The following is a 21,995-nucleotide window of genomic DNA, read 5'->3' as shown; positions in this document are numbered from 1 at the left end:
CTTCAACTCGAATTTCCTGATCTCATGCCTACTGCTAGATGGCCAGGTTTAGGAAAGACCCCAGGGGAAAATTGAGGCTTTGAAAATACCAACAACCTAATTGGTTAGTCCCCTTAAAAATCCCAGGGGAGGTTCAGGAAGACAAGATATTAGAAAGACAAGAGTCATCTTGTGCTAAGCTCAGTCATGATAAAAGGTAGAGGAATGGTGGGGAAGATGAAAGACAACAAAACAGTAAAGTACCCTATGTGATTTGATTGTGTGCAGAGGGTTGATGCTATTTTTTAGATGATTATTTTTTGCCAGGGATAAGAGGATGGAAAGTTTCCTTGATGTAGAATTGCATGCCTGGCGTCATACCACACACCACTAAGACTGGAGTGGTGGTTTTGATATGGCGTAAGCACTACCCAGACAGAACCCCTTTGCAAAGAAAGAAGTGGAGTAAGAGAATAGGGCACTTTGGAGCAGCAGGGAAGAGAATCATGGTAAATGTGGCCCCTTCCATAGGGCCCCAGAAAGATAGACCAAATGCCTGAAAGGAAAATTCACACCAGGAATTGATTTAATTTGATTTGTCTCTTAGTATTCTTTTGTGTGTGTGTGTGTTCATTCAATTCAATTCAGCAAATATTTATAATGTACCTACTACACTGTGCTGGATCATGGAGGAAATGCAAACTTTAGATAATAACTCACAATGCCTTGTACATAATAGGAATTTAAATGCTTGTTGAACTTTTATATCAATATATATTTCACAAGTTTTATAAATCCCTTTTTTCACAACCACTAGTTGAGGTGTATCAGGTATATGGAGTATTATCTCTATTTTACACATATGAAAACTGATACTCAGAAGATCTGAATGACTCACTCAAAGTCTTTCAGTTAGTAAGTGGCAGACTCAGGATTTGAGTCCAAGTCTGATACTCCTCCTTACCTATTCCTTTTTGGTGAAAGTGAACTATTTACCTATGCTTCACAATTTTCTCAAGCTACATGAATCTTAGGGGAGCTAGGTGGCACAGTGGGTAAAATGCTTGGCCTACAGAAAGGAACACTCATCTTCCTGAATTTAAATCTGGTCTCAGATACTACTAGACCCTGGGCAAGTCTAACCTTGTTCATCTCCATTTCCTCATCTGTAAAATGAGCTGGAGATGTAGTAAGGAAATTAGGATATTGATTAAGATATTGATTAAAATAAAATATTTGATAAAGAGATCTCTGAGGGTACAAGCAAGTAGAGAGCAGTGCATGAGGCCAGAATTTGGAAGGAAGAACACAGGAAAAGGTTCTGTCAGTTGGTGAGGTCCTCTCACTGGATTGCTGACTGACTGGGTCTCTGATTGACTGGGACACTCACTAGGCTTTGGTTAGTGAGCTTGCTCTCTTTGGCTGCTGTTGTGTAGACAGGCATCTGCGACTTTACTCTTAGCTGGTGAAAGGGAAGAGAGAACTCTGAATCCCATCTGAAGAGTGTTTCTACTTTCCTGATCGAGAGAAGTTATCATTAAGAAGAAGCTGGTAGATCTGCTTTGCTGAGTAACAGTTTTGGAGAAGGAGAAAGATTGAAGCTGTTTGGTCTGGACTCTGGGCCATACCAGGGCTATCAGATTGTCAGTTAGAAGCTGCCATCTTGGCTAACTGAATTTATATGTACTTGGAGAATCTCTTTATCAAATTAAGTTAATTGAATAAGGATTTTAGGTAGATTTATAGTCAGTGTTTTGGGTTTTTAGCAAGTGTCAGTGTAGTTTTAGTGTAGCTAGAAGAACCGAAGGCTCCATTGTGAGGTGAACATAGCAGGTGCATAGAGACAGTTCCCAGTTAGTATTAAAGTTTCCTTGTTATTAATCCTTATTTTCATCTCATTAAAAATAAATAAATAGCTTTTTATATATATATTGTGTATCTCCAAGGACCTTCCTAAGGAAGGGAAGCCATCCCTGGCTTTCCTTCAGAGAGGAGAGTTAAAAGATACTTTTGTGGACACCAAAGTATCTTATCACATCCTCCTCCTCACAACTCCATTTTTATCATTATGTCTTCAGAGAAGTAAATGGCAAACCACTCATAAATATCATAGAAATAGAAATCTGTTTCTATTGTTGTTGATTTCTTTGAGACTAGAAAATGTTTTAGATTTATTCTTTTTATTACTTCATTTATTTTCTTACTAGGCAATTATATCCTTGTAGTATATGTTGTAAAAAATCACTTGCTCTTACAGAAGATATAGATTCTGAGACTCTTCATCCCAACTCATACACCAATGAGTCGGGTTTCCCAGAGTAAGGCTGACTGCCTCACCTCAATCTGGGATTTAGGGATACCCCTGAGGGGGTAGTAGAATTCTTCTCTAATACTACTCACTCCACTGGTGTGCTTTCCATCATCATTGTTGGTTGATATCTGTTAGTCAGCCAGACAATTTTAGAAAGTGGCATTTACTAAGGTAGTATAGTAAACACAATCAGTTGACAAAATATAATCCCCTTCCCCCACATTTATGATATATGTGATTCAAAGGAAAGTCGGCTTAGTCTTAGAAAGCACATGTGGCAAAGAAGTCTTTTTTTCCCCTTGGTACAGTATTACCCATGATTTTCCCTTATGTATGGTGTAGCTTTACTGATGGACTTTTGGTTCCCATTGTAGATACTACCATTAGTTGATCTGGGTATCTTACTAGGACAGTAAGGAAAAGTCCTCTAGACCTCTTAAGGTTCCCCATAAGGACCTTCTCAAGTCCACAAGGTCCTTTAGATTTAGATTTAGATTTAGTTCAAGTGAGGGAGGTGGGAGACAAAGACCAAGACTGGAGTTCTTCTCCCCTCGTCCCTCAACAATTTTTTTCTCTGGAATTTGACTGGAATTTTCTCTACTCTCCACTTGCTCGAATTTCTCAAGTTCTGAACTAATGGGTGACACAGGGTGATTTCTAGTTGCCTCAGCTTCTTGTGTGACATTATTTCAGTTGATTGAGAGCTTTTTTCATATTTAACCTGAAACCTGTTATTATGCAACTGATTGCAATGTGTTCTCACCTGGTTCTGGTACTTTGTCACTTTTCTAAAAAGTAAGTTGGGATTATTTGATAGATTTAATTAACCCCACCCTTATACTCTTAAGGTGTTACAACACTCTATAATTTCTGACTTTCTAGGTGGTCAGACTGTATTTATTTAATCCAAATAGAATAGCCAAAAATCAGGGAAGATTCCCCTAGGGAACCTCTACATTGGAAATTTGCCTGAGCTGGAAGTAGATCCCTTTCTAAAAAATCCTCACACCTTTCCAGAATATTCCTACAAGTCTGAGCTCCCTTGAAAGATGAAGACAGTGAAGGAGTAAAGAGGTAAACCTCTTGAGATTTCCTGGCATGCTCAGGAAGTATCTGTCACCACCCTTACTCCTTGTAAATATGAAGGAGAGTAAAGAATAGCTAAGCTTCCCACTGAAGACTGTAATAAATGATATTTGGAGGGGGTATATTTGATTGATACTAACTAACTAATGGATCAGGCAACTATCTTCCTTTTGCCTACCTTCCTTCCTCTATACCTCCCTTCCTCCCCTCTTCTAATCTCACTTCCTTCCCTCTTCTTCAGCCTCCTTTTAAATCACTCAGGGTGAGCTATGATGTTTCAGAGGAAATACTCTTTTCTCTTCTTTGTCTCAAGTAAGGGTTTATTGGGGAAAACAGGAAAGATGGAGGATAAGGTAAGAGGTTGGAGGATATTGAGAGAAATGGCAATCCAGTCACTAGCATGAAACAGAGCCAGTCAGAAAGAGATATAAGGACTCTTGTCCTTCTTCTTCTGCCTTCAAATCAGCCAAGGTCACCTCCAACTTGATTATCCCAAGTCTCAGAGATAAATCCAGCTTCTTCCTTCAGTCAGCCAGAAAGCCCCCAAACCTTCAAATCCAATCAAGCAGTTGGCTCTTGCCTCCAACTGTTTCCCAGTCACATTCCAAATGGAATTTTCCTTTGATTGACAGCTGATCCATCTCCAGCTTCTGTCCTTTGCATGCATGCCTCTTCCACAAGAAAGATCTATCATGTAAGCTGGATTCATTTTTCCTTAAAAGATATTGAAACTGTCTTGGAGATTTAATTGACTTGGAATACTAAGCCTTGGACTCTTGATGCAATTTCCTGGCAGCCTAACAACAAAAGTCATCATATAAGGAATCAGGAATGATTTCCTCACGTTTCTAACTGGCATACTGGACTGGCCCATACAAAGGCAAAGAAGTTCCACTCACCTGAATTAATACTGAATATCTCTTTCATTCCCTGACTCCAAAGACAAATCCTCAAATCCTTACATTTAAGGGACTTCCATTCTGCTGTTTTCTTTGAAAGCAGACAGTATAGTGTGTAGAAAGAACCTTTATACTAAGGACAAGGATCCTTGAACTGGTGGCTTCTAACACTCTTTACTGTACAACCTTGGGAGAGGCATTTAGTCTGTGTGGGCCTCGGTTTCAATGGAAGTTTCTATGAAACAAAAAGTTAAAATACAGATTCAATCAGAGGTACCTCTCACATTCTTCTTTATGCTATTTGCTTTTTCAAATATACACCTTTTGAAGGATATAATTGAGTGAGCTTCCTTTATTACTTTTAAATAAGTTATGAGTGTTGTAGTAGAGGCTGGGGGAGAGAGAGAGAGTTTGCAGATGAAAATGCAAGGCTGAAGACCTAGCTCTATCTGTCAATCAAGAGAGGATCCCAATGGAATGTTCCCAAGAGTGGCAGTTGGGGGTTTGCTGGCCACACTGAGAAGAGAAATTTGGCTTTTGGACTTTGTCTCTGTCTCTCTGACTCTGGGTAGTTGAAGCTGATAAGAAAAAGAAACTTGGTTTTTGAGTTGGTGGTCTATTTGAGAATTGAGTTGGCCAGGAGAAACTGAGAGACTTTGAACTTTGTTTTTCTCTGGGGTTAAAGCTGAGAAAGGAGACAAGTCAGGCTGATTTTGTGAAGAAGAAGAAAAAAGATTTCGAACTGCTGTTGTCCTCCATCTCCCTAACTGTCTTAGAGTCACAGTTTGTGACTGGAATATTTCCTCAAACCTTCCTAAAATTATCCCTATAGTTTAGGGAAATCCTCATCCCTCTTACCTTAGTTTCCCATCCTGTTATCACAATAAACCCCTTACCTGAGAAAGAAAAATAGTATCTATTATAGTTCACTCAGGGAAGAATAGGGAGGAGAGTGTGGCAGGAAGAGAGGGTTGGTTAAGGGAGGGAGTGAGGGAGGAAGGAGGTTAGGAAATAGATTGATCCATCAGCCATCAGTAGGGATCAGTAGGCAAACCCCAGAGTAAACCCCAGAGCAGTCCTCTGGGTACCAGCATTCCCTTGCAGGCAGAACCCCAGAGCAGACCCTAGAGCATACCCTTATAAGCAATTCCCTGTGTACCATTATCTCTGTATGGCATCCCTTAGCATTTCTCATTTCTACCTCCATTACAAATAAGCAGCCTCGGGTTCCTGTAGCAGCCCTCTCTAGTCAAAGCCAGAGAACAGCAGTCATTGTAAGAAGAAACAGTTTACAATCAGTTTATATTCTCTATTTCAACAAGGAACAGTTTCCAGTCAGTTTACTTCTCTATTTCAACAAGTAATAGTTCCCTTCAGTTTTATTTTTCTATTTCAGTGTCTCATTTCATTCTAAGATTTATCTTATCTAACCCTGTGCAATTGTTTTTTTCCAACAGCGTATCTGAGTTCTGTGACCATAAGAACCAGCCAGGAGAATATACCTTCCATGCAGAAAATGGTGATGCTCAGTTTACGAAAACATTTACACTCTATGTAAAAAGTAAGTTGAAAATGAATAAAATTTAAGCATGTTATAATTCTTTAATTCTTTCATTCACAAACTGTAATTAAGAAAACAAAAAGAATGGTGAAAAGATAATGCTGAAAAACTTTTATAATGGTACTTTGAAATACATTAGTGTATTGTATTAAATCTCTTCCCTGTTTTGTCATGTAAACACCTAAAAAAATTCATTACTTGTGCTTTCTGAAATATGTCAGCTCATTACAGTGGCCCCAATATTATAGTATTGGTGTTGATTAAAATGAAACTACTGCTTTGCTACTTCAGAATTCATTTGCTCTTCATTTCCATTTCTTTGGTTTTTGAAAAGAAAAGAATACTGTGGCACATACATTTTGAAGCTTATGTAGCTCCTGAACCTGAGCTAAGGCATGGAGAAAGCGAAACAGCTCCCAGAAGGCTTGTTATGACTCAGAGGTAGAAGAGAGAACCAGAGGAGGCCCATGCTTTTCCAGGAGTGATGGCAGAAGATTTGAGGTGTGCTTCCCTCCTAGGGAAGACCTCTGTGCCTCCCAAAAGCCACCTGTATTCATAGGCTGGTCTTGTAGACCCCATCCTAGATGTACGATATTTTGTGGATTTTTTTCCATATTTACTTTCTTTTTCAGGGAAACCTCAAGTAAAAATGGACACATCAGCAAATCAGGCTTCTTGTTACTCTGATGGTTACCTTCCACAATCTTGGACCTGGAAGAAGTGTACAGACAAGTCTCCCAAGTAAATAAAGATATTTCCTTCTCTTATGTTGGCAGAGCTTTTTGCAACTGCAATCCACGTTACACATGTAGTCACTAATTGACTGAAAGACAAGTATTTATTAAGCAGAGGTGCTGGGAATCCAAAGCTAAGTTCAGCCCTCAAGGAGCGTATGTTCTTTGGTCATCTTTGAAAGCAGACAGTGTAGCGTAGTATAAAGAGCACTATAATAAGAGTAAGGACTCATGGACTTGGTGGCTTCTGCTACTCTTTACTGTGTGACCTTTGGAGAAACATTTCCTCCTTATGCACCTCAATTTTAGCAGAATTTTCTGTGAAACAAAAAGTTAAAATTCACAGATACAACCACTCGCATTCTTCTTTATGCTGTTCTCTATTTACTTATTTAAATTTAAAAAAAAACTTCTTTTCTATTTTGGAATCAATACTAATTATTGGTTCCAAGGCAGAAAAGCAATGAGGGCAAGGCAATTGGAGTTAAGTAACTTGTCCAGGAAGAGGCCAGATTTTAACATCTCTAGGCCTCTGCTATTTTTTCTTTTTAAAATATAAAACTTTTCAATGCAATGATCCAGGAAGAGAAAGAACTGTGGGAGTAGAAACACTGAAGAAAAAAACAACTGCTTGATCACGTAAGTTGATGGGGATATGATTTGGGGTGTAGAGTCTAAACAATCACCCTGGTTCAATTATTGATAATAATGAAATAGGTCTTGATAAATGATACATGTAGAACCCAGTGGAATTGCTCATCAGCTATGGTGGGGGGAGGGGAAGGAAAGAATATGAATCTTCTAAATTAATTAATTAAAAATTTCAATAAAAATAAAATATAAAGCTTTTAAAGAATTCCTACAATTAAAGAAGAAACAGTCTAAATTACAGAAGCTATGAAATAAGTTTATTTTTTTCAAGGTTTTATCTATGTCTTTTGTTTGTACCACAAGCCTTTCCCTATAGCATCTTTCCCCTTACTCACTAATAGAATCCTCCCTCATAAGGAATAAAAGCAATTGAACAAAACTGATTGGTTCAGTACCCAATAGAATAGGTAACATTCCATAACTGTAGTCACCTACCTTTTTACCAAGAGGCAGGAAACCTGCTTCCTCATTTGTTCTCTAGGGCCATGATTGGTCAGGACGATGAATGTCTGATCTGATGTCGGCTGATTTTTGTTGAAATATATAGATTCGAGGTTCTGCAGAGATTCCGTATTGAAATCTAATGATGCATTGTGCTGGACACCTTTGGTGACAGTGGCCTAATTTTCTTTGGATGCCATTTCTTTTCAGCTGCACAGAAATCACAGAAGGGATTTGGAATAAGAGAGCTAACAGAGAAGTGTTTGGACAGTGGACATCAAGCAGCACCCTAAATCTGAGTGAGCAGTACCAAGGACTCCTAGTTGAGTGCTGTGCCAATAATTCACTGGGCTCCTCCTGTGACTCAAAACTTCTCAGTATCCCAGGTACTGTGCCATTCCCATTTTGATGCAGAAACTAAGGGAACTTAGCTTAGACAGCTCAGTTTGTCACCTGGCATTGTTTTAAAGCTAAAAGGACCTTATGAAGGATAATAGATTCAATGTATGAGAGTTCTGAGTTAAACATGAATTCCATGTGACATCAAGAGTTTGGGATTCCCTTGGAAGAGTTGTAAAATACTAAAAATAAAGGAAATTTTCTCACCTGGGAGCTCTCTACCAACCGATAAAATCCCAGAACTAGCCCCTATGTCTTAATTTCATTTTATTCTAGTATGTTATATTATTTTTTGGAACCCTTTGCTGTCATCCAATATATTAGCCATGCTTTTCAGCTTTCTGTTACCTAGCAATCTGATAAGAATGCCATCTCTGCCTTCAAGGTCAAAATAGTACCTAAAAGAGATGGGAGATTACTGGTGTAGAATATTCATATGCTGTCAAATTTAGTTAATGTGACTATTAATGTTACTATATTGCTTCTTTGCCTCTTTTTAAAAAAAATCTGTTACAATCTGTTAAAAGTTACTGAATAGGAGGGAGATATTTGATGGTGAACATGATGTATAAACAAATAATATCAATACAAATAAAATGAAAAGAAATATAGTATTCAAATTGATGTCATTAACTAAAAGAGGGGCTAGCCACTTTTAAAAATTCGATATGTTAAACATGTATTTTGGGTTATTTTACCCTTATTCAGGTGATTTTAACTCTTTTTTAACTTATAAAATTATGATCAAATAATAAAACTTTAAAACTCTAAAAAAAATACCTAAAGGGCAGCCAGGTGGTACAGTGAATAAAGTGCCAGGCCCAGAGTTGAGAGATCTTGGGTTCAAATCTGGCCTCAGACAATTCTTAGCTGTGTGACCCTGGGCAAGTCACTTAACCCTCAGTGGTCTAGCCCTTGCCCTTCTGTCTTAGAGTGGTTACTAAGACAGTAAGTAAGAGTTTGTTTTTTTTTTAAAACCTGAATACTTAGAAAATACCATGATCCCATCAAAATCAATAGAAATTGAGAGGTGATATTTTCCATATCCAAACTCAGCACTTTGGCAACTTTGTTTTTTCCATTCTTGTTCACATTCTTGCTTGCCTGCTGCTGCCTGATTTGTTTTATATATATATCCTCTTATTTAACATCAGCAAGCTTGCAATAATGTTTAAAATAAGAGGCAGTGAGGTGGCTCAGTGGATTGAGAGACAGGTCTAGAGATGGAAGGTCCTGGGTTCAAATTTGGTCTCAGACACTTCCTAACTATGAGATTCTGGGTAAGTCACTTAACCCCCATTGTCTAGCCCTTACCCCTCTTCTGCCTTGGAACTAATATACAGTACTGATTCTAAGACAAGAGGTAAGAGTTTTTTAAAAAATTATAATATTTAACTGGTTGACCAAAACACAACTTCTGCATTTAACTTTGCATATCTCCAAGAGCCATGTAATAAGGCATTCTACTAAAACTTCCTGGAATTGCTTAGTCTATGTAAATCTATATGTATATATATGTAAATAAAATGCAAATAAATATAAATAAATAAAGTTCCATTTCCATATATAAGATATAGCATCAATAAGAAACAGTTTCCATCTTTTCTTTCCCATCACAGAATTATATAGTTAAAAGGAATTTCAGAGTTCACCTATGAGGTATGTTTTCTGCAAGGTTCCTGACTGGGGTCATCTAGGCTACTGAAAGATTTTTCATTCCCTAGAGGCAGCCTTTTCCATTTTAGGAGAAAGTCTCCCCCCTTTTTTTCATTTAAAAAATTTATTTTATTTTTTAAAAATATTACATGATTCATTTTCTTTCCTTCTTCTCTTCCCTTCCCCCTCCTAGAACTGACAAAGAATTCCACTGGGTTGTACAAATGTTATCATTTGATACCTATTTCCATATTTTTCATTTTTGCTATAAAGCGATTTTTTAAAAGCCAAAACCTCAAATCATATACCCATATAAACAAGGGACAATTGTTAAGTTGTAAGTTTTTCTTCTGGATTTCTATTCCCACAGTTCTTTCTCTCAATGTGGATAGCATTCTTTCCCATAAATCTCTCAGGAATGTCCTAGTAGTTTACTAGTAGTAGTAAAGTCCATTACATTAAGTAGTTCCATAATGTTTCACTTTCCATGTATAATGTTATGATTGTGAGAAAGTTCTGCCTTTTGTAGAGTAGAATCTGCCTCAATAAATCTTGCAGTCATCAGTCCCAGTTTTGCCCTCTGAAATTAAAATTAAGTTGGATCTCCCTTCCATTGATAGCATCTCAAATAAGGATCCTGCTTGATTTGTTATTCTGCATATAATCTATGCAGAATACTTGGGACTTTTGGCAAGAGAATGCCTCAAGGGTCTTAGGTGATCTGTAAGGAAGAGAAGGAAATATTCATTTCTATAGTGCCTACTATCTGTCAGACACTATGCTAAGTGCTTTACAAATATTATCTTAGGAGGGGATATGACTGAGGAGAGACTCTAAATAATCACTCTAATGCAAATACCAACAACATGGAAATGGGTTTGAATCAAGAACACATGTGACACCCAGTGGAATTGCACGTGGGCTATGGGAGAGGTGGTGGGATGGGGGAGAGGGAAGAAAAGAAAATGATTTTTGTTTCCAATGAATGATGTTTGGAAATGACCAAATTAAAAAAAAACACAAATATTATCTTATTTGATCCTCACAACAACCCTGCTAGATGCTATTATTATCCTCTTTTTACACTTGAGGAAACTGAGACAAACAGAGGTTAAATGATTTGCCTAGGGCCCTACAGGTAATAAGTGTCTGAGGGCTCATCTGAACTCAGATCTTCCTAACTCCAGGACCACAGCTCTATCTATGGCATTACCTAGCTGCCTCTTCAAAATATTTGTATATGGAGGTGAGGATTGATAATCTTAGATATTAAAATAGGAATTGAAATTTTGATAAGCATCATTGTTTATAATAATAATAAACAGAAGTACTAATTCCTAGAATAATGCAACATAGAATCTTACTGTTCTCCAGTAGATCTCCAGTTCTTAAAGTACAAATTCCCTTTAGTTTATATCCCTGACTTTGTCCAGTCTAGGTTTGAATCCCTCCAGGGATGAGGATGAGGAATTCACTTCCTCATAAGAGAACCCATTTCATATTCACTGCCCCCATAATTTTTGGAAAGTTCTTTCTTAGAATGAGATGAAATGTACCTACCTATCCTTTCTATTCACTTGCTCTAATTCTGCTTGGTAAACCAATCATGTCGAATCCTTCTTCTACAGGGCAATCCATCTAGTATTTGGGTTCAGCAATCATACCTAATTAATCCCCAAGTATTACCTTTTTAGGCTGAATATTCCCTGTTCCTTCAAACTCATATCAGTTTCAAATTCATCTCACCCTTCTGATTGCTCTCTGGTGTATTCTCCCTTGTCAGTGTCTCTCCCAAATTGTAACTTAAAGAACTGAAGATAAACAGTTCAAATGTGACTTAACCAGGCTGAGGGCTTCTCATATCCTTCATTCTGAAAACAATATTTCTTTAAACAATGCAGCTATTTTTTGTTGTTGTTGCCGGTACTTCACACTATGAATTTATATTGAACATGTAATTCCCCAAGATGTTTTCCATATAGTCTGCTATGTCTTTCCCATCATGTACTTAGACAGTTGATTTTTTTAAATCCAAATGCAGAACTCTATATTTATTTCTATTCTATCTCATTTTGAAAAGCAGTACGATAGAAAAATGACTTGAGAGTCAACCTCAGAACCAAAAGAACCAGAATTCAAATGCAGCCTGAAACATACCCACAACATGACCCGAAATAAGTCAGTTCACCCCTCAGGGCTTGGCAAAGAACCATAATTCAGGCAATGACCTACATAGACAAAGGGAATTTCCTCATCTAGAAGTTTTCCATATTCCAGTGAAATCATAAATCCAGTCTCTGTGCCTAAATTTAATTTGATTAGGGTTAACCCCATGTTGTGATGCCATAACCTCTTTGGATCGGTCTTCTGCTCTCCAATGACCATAGCTATCCCTCTCATTTTTGTCTCCTGAACACCTAATCATTGTACCTTCATTGAAGTCATGGATTTAAGTGTGGTACCAAAAAAATAAATCATCACTTAGTAATCTTATTTTGTTGCAGGATTTTATTATATCATCCAGGACAAGGTTTCTTTCTATACCACCATTGGATTTTGTCTTCTCTTCATTGCTGTCTTACTCATACTCATTTCTCACAAGTACAGAAAGGTAAAAACCAAGAAAGTAAAGGAAAAAATTGTTCCTTATTTTTGCAACATTCAGCATTATTCTTAATGGGCTCAATTTTCCTTTTCTGTAGCAATATAGGTATGAAAGTCAACTGCAAATGGTACAAGTGACGGGCTCTTCGGATAATGAATACTTCTATGTAAATTTCAGAGAATTTGAATATGACCTCAAGTGGGAGTTTCCAAGAGAAAACTTAGAATTTGGTAAGAGATATAAGCTGTAAACAAGCAGCATAGTGGAATTGCCCTCCTGAATACAAACTCAATTAGATATGTACTCATGTTTATCCTGCAGGACAGGTCCTAGGCTCTGGTGCCTTTGGAAAAGTGATGAATGCTACAGCTTATGGAATCAGTGAGACTGGAGTCTCAATCCAAGTGGCTGTCAAAATGCTGAAAGGTACAGTAAATCCAAGTGGCCTTACCAAAGAGACTTTCCATTTTCAGATGGGTCCCTAAATTATTTAATGGGTTTGTTCCATGATAAATAGAAGCAATGGGGTGGCATGGTCCAGCCTCAGATACTTACTAACTGTGTGACCCTGATCTAGTAACCAAACCTTTGTCATCCTTTGTTTCCTCAACTGTGAGATGGAGTTAATGATAATACTTATAATCCAGGGTTGTTATGAGAACAATATGAGATGATATTTATAAAACACTTCACAAACCTTAAATATTAAAGCTACTAGATGTTACAGATGAGGCAAAAGGAGAAAATAAGATGGATCTAACCGCAGCCTCCTTTATTCTTTTTGGCACAATTTCCCCACCTGTAAAATCTGGACAAGAATATAAGATGATTTTCTACTTTTCTCATAGAGAATGTTAAAAGTAAAATGTAAAAAGTGTATGCTACCATTAATGATTTATTTAGAATTCATGAGAGTCTGTTTGCCGTGGAACTAGCTAAGGGTGTATTTGTTACAAGCAGATGCTACCCTTTCTGTTACTGTCATAAAGGTCAAGTCTGTAGAAGATCACAGCCTTGGGACTCCAGTACTACAAAGATGCAGATGCTTAGTTTTTCATTTGATAGATGAGAGAATGGGACAAGATAGCCTCTTAAAGTTTCTTTTATTTTATTTATTCATTTATTTTTGGTTTTGTTGTTCTTTATGAGTTTTTTCATCATTTTATAAATTGTTCTAAGAGTTCTGCTCACTAAATTCTGCATCAGCTCACATATTTCCCCTAAAATTATCCATTTTGTCATTTTTAATGGTACAATAATATTATATTACATTCATATTTCATAATTTGTTTGGCTGCTCATCAATTTATGGGTACTCCATTAGTCCCCTTAAAGGCTCTTTTAGCTGGGCATTGTAGTCTATAGGCTATATAGGATACCACTCCTACTAAGAGAGGCCAAGACTGATGGTGTTTTCATGCTGGGGAGTTCTGAGCTGTGGTGAGCTAAGGCATTTGGGTGTCTGAACCAAGCTGGGCATCAAAATTATGAGATCCTGGGAACAGAGTAGAGTAGGGCCAAAAGACTGTCTAAGGAGAGGCAAACTGGTCCAGACTGGAAACAGCAGCTGAAAGCCCCCGTGCCAATCAGCAATGGAGTTGGCCTGTAAATAGTCTCTGTATTTCCAGCTTGGGGAGACCTAACTTCAACCCCCCAAAAAAAAAACAAGTTTCTTTTAATTTATGACACTATCATAAGTTAGAAAGGGTAGCCATAAAGATAACTTCTTAGAGCCTCAGTTTCCTCCTTTGTAAAAGGATATTAATCCTTGTAAAATGACCTAATATGAGCTGTTGCGAGGCTCAACTAAAATAATGGGTGCATGCAGCTTTGGAAACTTTAGAGTGCTACAGAATTGTCAGTAGTAACAGTAATATTATTATTCTGGTGGTGCAAAGTTAGACATAGGAAGAAACCTTCAAGACCTGATTCTGCCTAGAAAAGAGAAGATGAGAAGAAGCTTTAACACTAGCATCTACCTTCAAGAGGAAGAAACAGTGACAGAACTCCAAACTTGGCATTATGAGACCAAAGTTCAGGTCCCGGCTGTGGCACTTACTACCTCTGAGACCTTGGGCAAATTGTTCCGCTCTGGGCCTCAGTTTCCATTTCTGTCAAATGAGAAGGTTAGACTCTCGGGTCTCTGGGCTCCTATATGTATAAAAAGAGTTTTTAGGGGATTCAGATCAAGGATGCTGGCTAATCATTCTCCACCTGCTCTTGGGAACTTGGGCTGGAGAGTTCCCAAAGAGAAGGATGAGTGTGAAAAACTCAAGTCAGCCGTCAGCCTTTTTTGGAGTTTAATTACAATAGGAGTAAGAAAGGAATTAGAGATAGAGAGAGAAAAAGGGAGAGAAGGGAATAGGACTTAAATACCCCTTCTGTTTAGGCTGGGCCAAAAGGCCCAAGCCCTTAGATAGCTGGGGCAAAGAAAAGAGATCAGTCCCTATTACTCACGTGTCCAAAATGGAGAAACAGTCTCAGAGGCCCCCACCTTCAGCTTCCTTCAGAGCAAACCTTCTCAGAGCCCACAGGAACCACACCGACCAAAACCTCAACCTTCACAAGTCTTCAGACCCCCTATCTTTAAGGAAACCCTCCAAGTTGCCTCCCCTCAGTCCTCACATCTACCAATCCCTGTTCATCAATTTCCCTGTGCCAATGGAGGCTCTAGCTTAACCCAGGACCGCCCAGAGGTTTCTGGCTTTTGCACATGTCTGTTGAAGGTCATATTTTCAAATGATTAAATCTTTACTCCTTTGCTACAGCCCTTTCTAAATCCTGTTAACCTGAGTAGGGTAGAGATTGGAATAATTAAATTTTGATCTAGGCTGCAGCCCTTACTCAATCCTATTAGGACTGAATAGGGTGGAGATTTATTCCAAGTATCTCCATTGTATCAATTCTAAAATCAATCAAGACTCAAAGAAATTCCTGTTCTATGCTTAAGCATAGGTCAAAGTCCTTTCCATTGTTCAGCAAAGGGTTTCTGTCCTAAAGAAATCTTAAGAAGGGAAGAGAAGGAACCTCCCATGCCAATGGGGTTCCCATTCCAATAGACTATCAGTAAGAAATTTTCCAAGTATGAAATATCCCAATGGTGAAATTTCCAACATTTATAAGTCTAAGGAAATTTGAGGTTTACAAGTGGAGACCCTTCTTTCTTAGGGAGCACAAAGTTTTTTACATTCTTCCAAGTGAATAGAGTAGAATTCAGCAAATTTTAGCCTCTGGTGCTAAAACTAGAATTATACACTCCTCACATTATTTAAATACATTTCCTACCTGAAAGCCAGGAGAAGGGCCAGTTCACCTGTGGGGCGACGGGCGATTTAGTCTTTGACCATTTGTAAACTAGAGAACTTATTTGTAACAGCCAGTGCTGTGCATCTCATGAGGTTTCAAGGAAAAAAATGAGATGTGTAGAGGAAAAAGTGTTTTTAAGAAGCTGATGCTGTCACGGTATTTGTGGTCTTTAGGAATGTTTAATTAAAATCCGTAGATTCCTATAAAATTGATTCCATTTGCCAACTTCATTTGAAGATAGTAGGGACTGATATATAAATATAACACCATACATCCAGGCCTGGAAGGGATGTCAGAAGCCATTGATTCCAACCCCCAAACCACAAGTCTAAAGAACAAGAAAGGTGATAGGTGGATCTCAGGTGTTTTTTTTTAATTATTATTATTTTTTAAATTTACTTCTACTGTTTGTGAGCTGGCTTTTAGCAATTCACTCCCTCCCTTCTCTTTTTTTTTTCTTCATAATTTTGTACTTAGATGAATAATTTAAACCAAACCTTTCTTGAGCCAGGAAACAAAGTCTAATTAAGGAATTTCTGTCTTTAGTGTTGCTTTAGTTTTGAGATTTTCACATATTCTTTTTTAACAGAAAAGTCTGACAGCTCAGAAAAAGATGCTCTCATGTCAGAGCTCAAGATGATGACTCACATTGGAAGCCACGAGAATATTGTGAACCTATTAGGAGCCTGCACACTATCAGGTAATGACCATCCATTCCCACTCTACTGGCCAGCAGCTCTAAGGGACTAAATTGTGAAGGTCCCATTGAAGGTGAGAGAAGTAGACACAGCCCTGGACCTGAGCACACTGTTTTGTACTTCTTAGTTAGAGAGTCAGAGAGCCTCCTGCATGGTTCAGTCAATCAATCAACTAATAAACATTGATTAAGCACCTATTATGTGCTTGGCACTAGGGATCCAAAAAGAGACAAAAAGCAAAAAGTTCAAAAAATAGGCACTATATATTATAGAAATAGATAACTAGATAGATATCTATTTTATATGGACATAATCATATAACCCTAAGCTATTTAAACTAGATATGTCTATGAAATATGTCTCCCCCAACTCTCCCAACTTCCATCTTTCTTAAACTACAGAAATGGGACTAGGGTGCAGGCAGACACAGGTGAATGCACTGATATCAAGCATTGAAGCAGTTGGATAGAAGTCTTGGTCTGCAATCTTATCAAATGAGACAAATTAAATAGTATTTCTGACTATGCAGTGACTAACACATAGTAAGCATGCATCTAATAAATGGTTCTCTTCCCTACTTCCCTCTTCATAAAAGGTGTAGTCAGAACAGAACCTGAAAATTCTGGCAGCCAAAGTCAGACACAGCCCCTGCAATTAGCAAAGCTCCACAATGAGGCCTGAATGAGATGAAAACATAATTGGGAAATATTTAACAAAATAAACAAAGTTACAATAAAACATAATGTTAATTTGCAGGTTTATAAATCATCGTGTGGCCCACAGATTTCTATTTCAGTTTGACACCACTGTCTGAATATACATAATTTGGTTCATTCCTGCTTGGGAATGTTCAAGACATATGTCCTTATCCTGGCCAATTTTAGTATTGATATAATATGCATAACTCATGAGGGAAGACAGCTATTCTCCCTTTCTCTAGGACAGAAACTACTGAGAAAGTGAGAACCCCAACAGAAAAAAAATTCTCTTCTCTTAGTCAACCACTAAACAATATTTAATAAGTTCCTACAATGTGCCCATCATGCTCCTTATTGTCTTATATAATCACTTTCTTGTAGCATATCTTATCTGTTTACATATTTATGATTAAAGCTGAGACAACATATGTAAAGCACTCTATAAGCCTTCAAGCATTATATTAACACTAGCTTCTATTACTATTATTGTTATTGTTATTTCAGGACCGATTTATTTGATATTTGAATACTGTTGCTATGGAGATCTTCTAAATTACTTAAGAAGTAAAAGAGAAAAATTTCATAGGACATGGACTGAAGTCTTCAAACAGCACAATTTCAGCTTTTATCCCACTTTCCATTCAAGTTCCAGGTAAAAGATGAGTGATAGTTTCAAAAACAGTATAATAGAAAATCATTCATACATAGCAGTGTAAAATAAATATTAAAGAGGCACATTCCCATCTTTGTGTCTATTCAGTGGGCTAAAAATCCAAAGATTGTGCTCAAGAACTAACATCCTGAACAACTTTTGGAAAATAATTTTCTTTGTTTCCTTCTCATTTTTTTTTAAATTTGAAAGGTCCATTTTTATTGTTTTTTTAAAATATATTAGCAAACATATAATTTGCATATTTTATTTATTTTTTTATTTGAAAATCTTTAATTAATTAATTTAGAATCTTCTCATTTTTAAAAAGTGGTACAATTACAATTTGTAACAGATTGTTCTAGTCCTAAATAATGCCCGTAGAAGCATTCTAGTTCATTTCAATGGGGCATTAAATCATGACTTCTAGTTATTACTTTCAAAATGTTGATTTGAATTACATAGTGCCTAAGAGTAACTTAGGTATTGAGTTTGTTATAAAAATACACACATCTTACCAATGATCAAGACCATGTGAAAATGGCCAACCCTTTATATTCTTGGGGGTAGAGGAGAGCACCTGTGTTCTGGTGTGAACTAAAACTCTTCTGCGTGTTTCTGGGGGATATTTTCCAAAATGTATGGAAGATACAATTTTGTTATTTAAGCATTTTCTGATGCTTAAATTCCTGCAATATCTTTGGATGATGAGCCATTATTGAAGCTTGAAAGCCCTATGTTCGAGGTCACCTTTAACACATACTAGCTGTAAGATCCTGAACCAATTATTTAACTTCTCAGTCCCACCCACCCTGCCTCAGCCCCGGTTAACTCTCTAATATTATGGAGAGCCAGTTTCATCCTGTGTTCTTAGAGGGAGTTTCCTCACTGAGAAATTCCCCATACAAATAAAATCAATCACAGATCTGATCTCCCCCAAAAAAGTACCTTAATGAGGGTTTTTTCAGCACTAAGCTTTTATTAATAATTTATTAAAATCCTTTGTTAAAATTCTATAGACATAATTGTGTGCATTCCTGTGGAATTTCCTTTCTTCTTTCTTTCTTTCTTTCTTTTTCTTTCTTTCTTTCTTTCCTTCTTTCTTTCTTTCTTTCTTTCTTTCTTTCTTTCTTTCTTTCTTTCAACATAGAAATGTTTTAATTCTTTTTTTAATTTCAAAGTCTTTCTTTCTTCCTCCCTCCTCCACACAGTGAAAAAACTTATTATTAATATGTATGGTCATGAAAAAAAATTTTATTAGTCATGTCACCAAAAAAAAGCAAGAAAAAGAGAAAAAATATGCTTCAGTCTATACTCAGTCTCCATCTGGAGGTAGATATCATGTTTCATCATTGTAATTTGGAATTGTAGTGGGTCATTATGCTGATCTAAATTTACTAAATTGGAGCTCATTATCTTCATAATACTGATGATATTGTGTAGATTGTTCTGGTTCTGCTCACTTCAGTTTGCATCAATTCATACAAATCTTTCCAGATTTTTCTTAATATTTTTACAGCACAAGAGTATGGAAGAGTTTCTTATTCATATATTAAGAATGTGATGCCCTGCCCTCTTATTTTTCTTAGTTCCCTTTCAGTTCTAAGAGCCCTTATTAATCCTAAATTACATGCAATTATATTATAGATATAATACATACAATGTGGCAATAATACATTGAGTACTACTGTGGACATCTTAATGAGAATTACAGCTTTTTTTTTTAACATTGACATCAAAATGAGAAAAAGGGATCCATTTGGTCACTGGGCATTGTCAATCTCTGGGGAAAAGTGTTGTATCTATCTGCACAGGATAATCATAAATACTGTTTATTAAATTCTTGGAAAAGAGTTATAAAATCTCAAGACCAAACATGGAATGAGAAAAAAAATTAACTTTCTGGTTATCTTCCCCATTTTATTATAATTATGAATTAATTATGGATTATAGAAAACTAGCTTTTCAAGAGCTCAAAACTGACTCTAATAATAAACAGTTTCTTCTGGTTGAGCCAAGAATGTCCAACTCCAGAGTCACCTAAATGTTTTTAATCATATAAATAGAGTGAGCAAATAGCTTGCTTTTTATTTTAAAGGCTAGGTATATTTGAGTTACATTCTTTGATAAACCTTAATATTTAGCTAACATTGATTCAAAAGAAGAATTTAAATAATGGAATGTGTTTCTTTGAACAGAATGCCTGGTTTAGGAGGTCTTCACATAAGCCAAGATATAGATCTGACCTCTGGATTCAACGGGAATTCATTTTATTCTGAAGGTAAAGAATTACCAAGTGACTCATTAGGTCCAGTCCAATGCCAAGATTCCAATACTGAAAACATTTTTTCTAATAAATAAAAATTTAAAAATATAGGTCCAAGAGCCACAAGTTCATCCATACCACTGTTCATGTGGAAATGCTATTGAACATCTGGAGAGGCAGCATGACATAATAGAAATAAAATGAAATTGCAATTAGAAAAATTGGATTCAAGTTCGAGTTCTGCCAGCAGTATGATCATGAGCAAGCTTCTTAATATTTCTGAGCCTCAGTTTTTCATCTGTAAAATGGCAATGATACCTCCTAGGATTATTATAGAGATCAAACAAGGAGATGTGGAGAGCCGTTTTTAAAACTGTGCTACAAATATTAGCTACTTGATTTATCATCCTTCTCTCTTCCAATTGTTGGCTTCACAGGCAAAGTGTAGTCTTTATTTTATAGTTAAAGTAGAAAACTTTACTTACATAAAGATTGTGTCAAACCTGCCCTTTAAATTTTGTAGATCATTTTATCTATCTGTGGTCATGGGACTATTTTGCTTAAATTTTATTTTCAATTGATTAAAGTGACCAATCAGAAATAATGTGGTTTCCAATGTTGAACTTTGCCTCATTTTAAAAAAATACTGCTAAGACACCTGGCTTCTGAAACAGTAAAAGGTCAACCAAGATATCTCCTAAAGAACCAAGTAAAACCTCTCCAGTATCATTCTAGCATAGATTAGAATTATCATCATATATGCCATGTCACTTAAAAAATGTTTTTTTAAACCCTTACCTTCTGTCTTGGAATTTGGAACCAATTCAGTGTATTGGTTCCAAGACAGAAGAGTGGTAAGGGCTAAGCAATGGAGGTCAAGTGACTTGCCCAGGGTCACACAGCTAGGAAGTGTCTGAGGCCAGATTTGAACCTAGGACCTCCTGTCTCTAGGCCTGGCTCTCAATCCACTGAGTCACCCAGCTGCCCCCTCATGTGTCACTTTTTACTCATATGAGAAAGTATCCTTTTTCTGTTTGCACTGATTTATCTGCCATGGATGTTAGATACTTAGTGAGCAAGGATCGTGCGTGCATGTGTGGTTACCCTACTAACAACCAATACAAGTAGGTTGTTTTGTAAATATTTTTGTGAAAATTGTGATAGATTTTTATACATCTTCTAATTTCAAATCTAAGAAGAAAGATGAGTGGAGGTGAGTTTCAAAGAAGAAATTTTGCTTTGTAAATGAGCTTATTAGTTTAATTTAGACAGCTTCTCAGAGGCAGCATCAGTATAGGACATAGTGTCAGGAGACCTGGATGCAAATCCTGCCTGAGGTACTTATGTGTGAACCTGGTAATGTCGTTCTCTAAGCCTTAGTTTCCCTTTTTATCAAGTGGAAATAATAATCCTTACTCTATCTCACAGGATAGTTTTGACGGAAATAGTTGGCAAATCATGAGATACTTGCATAAGTGTGAACTATCATTGCCATACTATTAAAGTGGTTTGTTCCAACTAATATAGATGAGTAAAAATATGCCTTACTTGACCTTCAAAGCAATAGAACTATTACTACAAATAGAAAAAAACATGTTGAATTGCCAAAAAAAAAGGCAGAACACTAGAGGAAGACTACGGGCCCAGTTGCAGTTTCCTCCCAGCTTGAGCTGAAAACCACTAAAACATGGCTTTGGTGAGCTCTCAAATGTTTTCCAGCAGATAGCTTTCCTGGTATTTCCTATAAAAGTGATGTCTATTTGTATTTTACAGAAGAAATTGAATATGAAAACCAAAAAAGACTGGTTGAAGAAGAGGACTTCAATGTGCTTACATTTGAGGATCTTCTCTGCTTCTCTTATCAAGTTGCCAAAGGAATGGAATTTCTTGAATTAAAGTCGGTATGTTCCTTATTAGAGATATCTTTACAAAGGAAAAAGATGATAAAAGATGATGGAGAGTTGCTTTAATGCTTCTTTTTGAGTTCTAACTTGCAAACTTCTCACTCTGTCTTTTCTTTCTTGTTCACCCCAAGAAAACTGCCTTAAATCTATGC

At 36.8% G+C, this 21,995-nt stretch overlaps 1 protein-coding gene across 1 annotated transcript in view; it reads left to right on the top strand.

The window, feature by feature from the left end:
• FLT3 (fms related receptor tyrosine kinase 3) overlaps window positions 1–21,995 on the top strand; it is a 97,812-nt gene that overhangs the window by 63,574 nt on the left and 12,243 nt on the right. The window contains exons 10-19 of the mRNA XM_007495258.3: window positions 5,733–5,836; window positions 6,469–6,577; window positions 7,873–8,048; window positions 12,222–12,328; window positions 12,420–12,552; window positions 12,644–12,748; window positions 16,218–16,328; window positions 17,529–17,676; window positions 19,872–19,954; window positions 21,713–21,840. Coding sequence (XP_007495320.1) covers window positions 5,733–5,836; window positions 6,469–6,577; window positions 7,873–8,048; window positions 12,222–12,328; window positions 12,420–12,552; window positions 12,644–12,748; window positions 16,218–16,328; window positions 17,529–17,676; window positions 19,872–19,954; window positions 21,713–21,840 — 1,204 coding nt within the window. The remainder of the gene's footprint in view (window positions 1–5,732; window positions 5,837–6,468; window positions 6,578–7,872; window positions 8,049–12,221; window positions 12,329–12,419; window positions 12,553–12,643; window positions 12,749–16,217; window positions 16,329–17,528; window positions 17,677–19,871; window positions 19,955–21,712; window positions 21,841–21,995) is intronic.

This window comes from Monodelphis domestica, chromosome 4, assembly GCF_027887165.1.
Source record: "Monodelphis domestica isolate mMonDom1 chromosome 4, mMonDom1.pri, whole genome shotgun sequence".
Classification (NCBI taxonomy): domain Eukaryota; kingdom Metazoa; phylum Chordata; class Mammalia; order Didelphimorphia; family Didelphidae; genus Monodelphis; species Monodelphis domestica.
The sequence above is the reverse complement of the archived record's forward strand: the minus strand, read 5'-3'. Positions and strand labels throughout refer to the sequence as shown.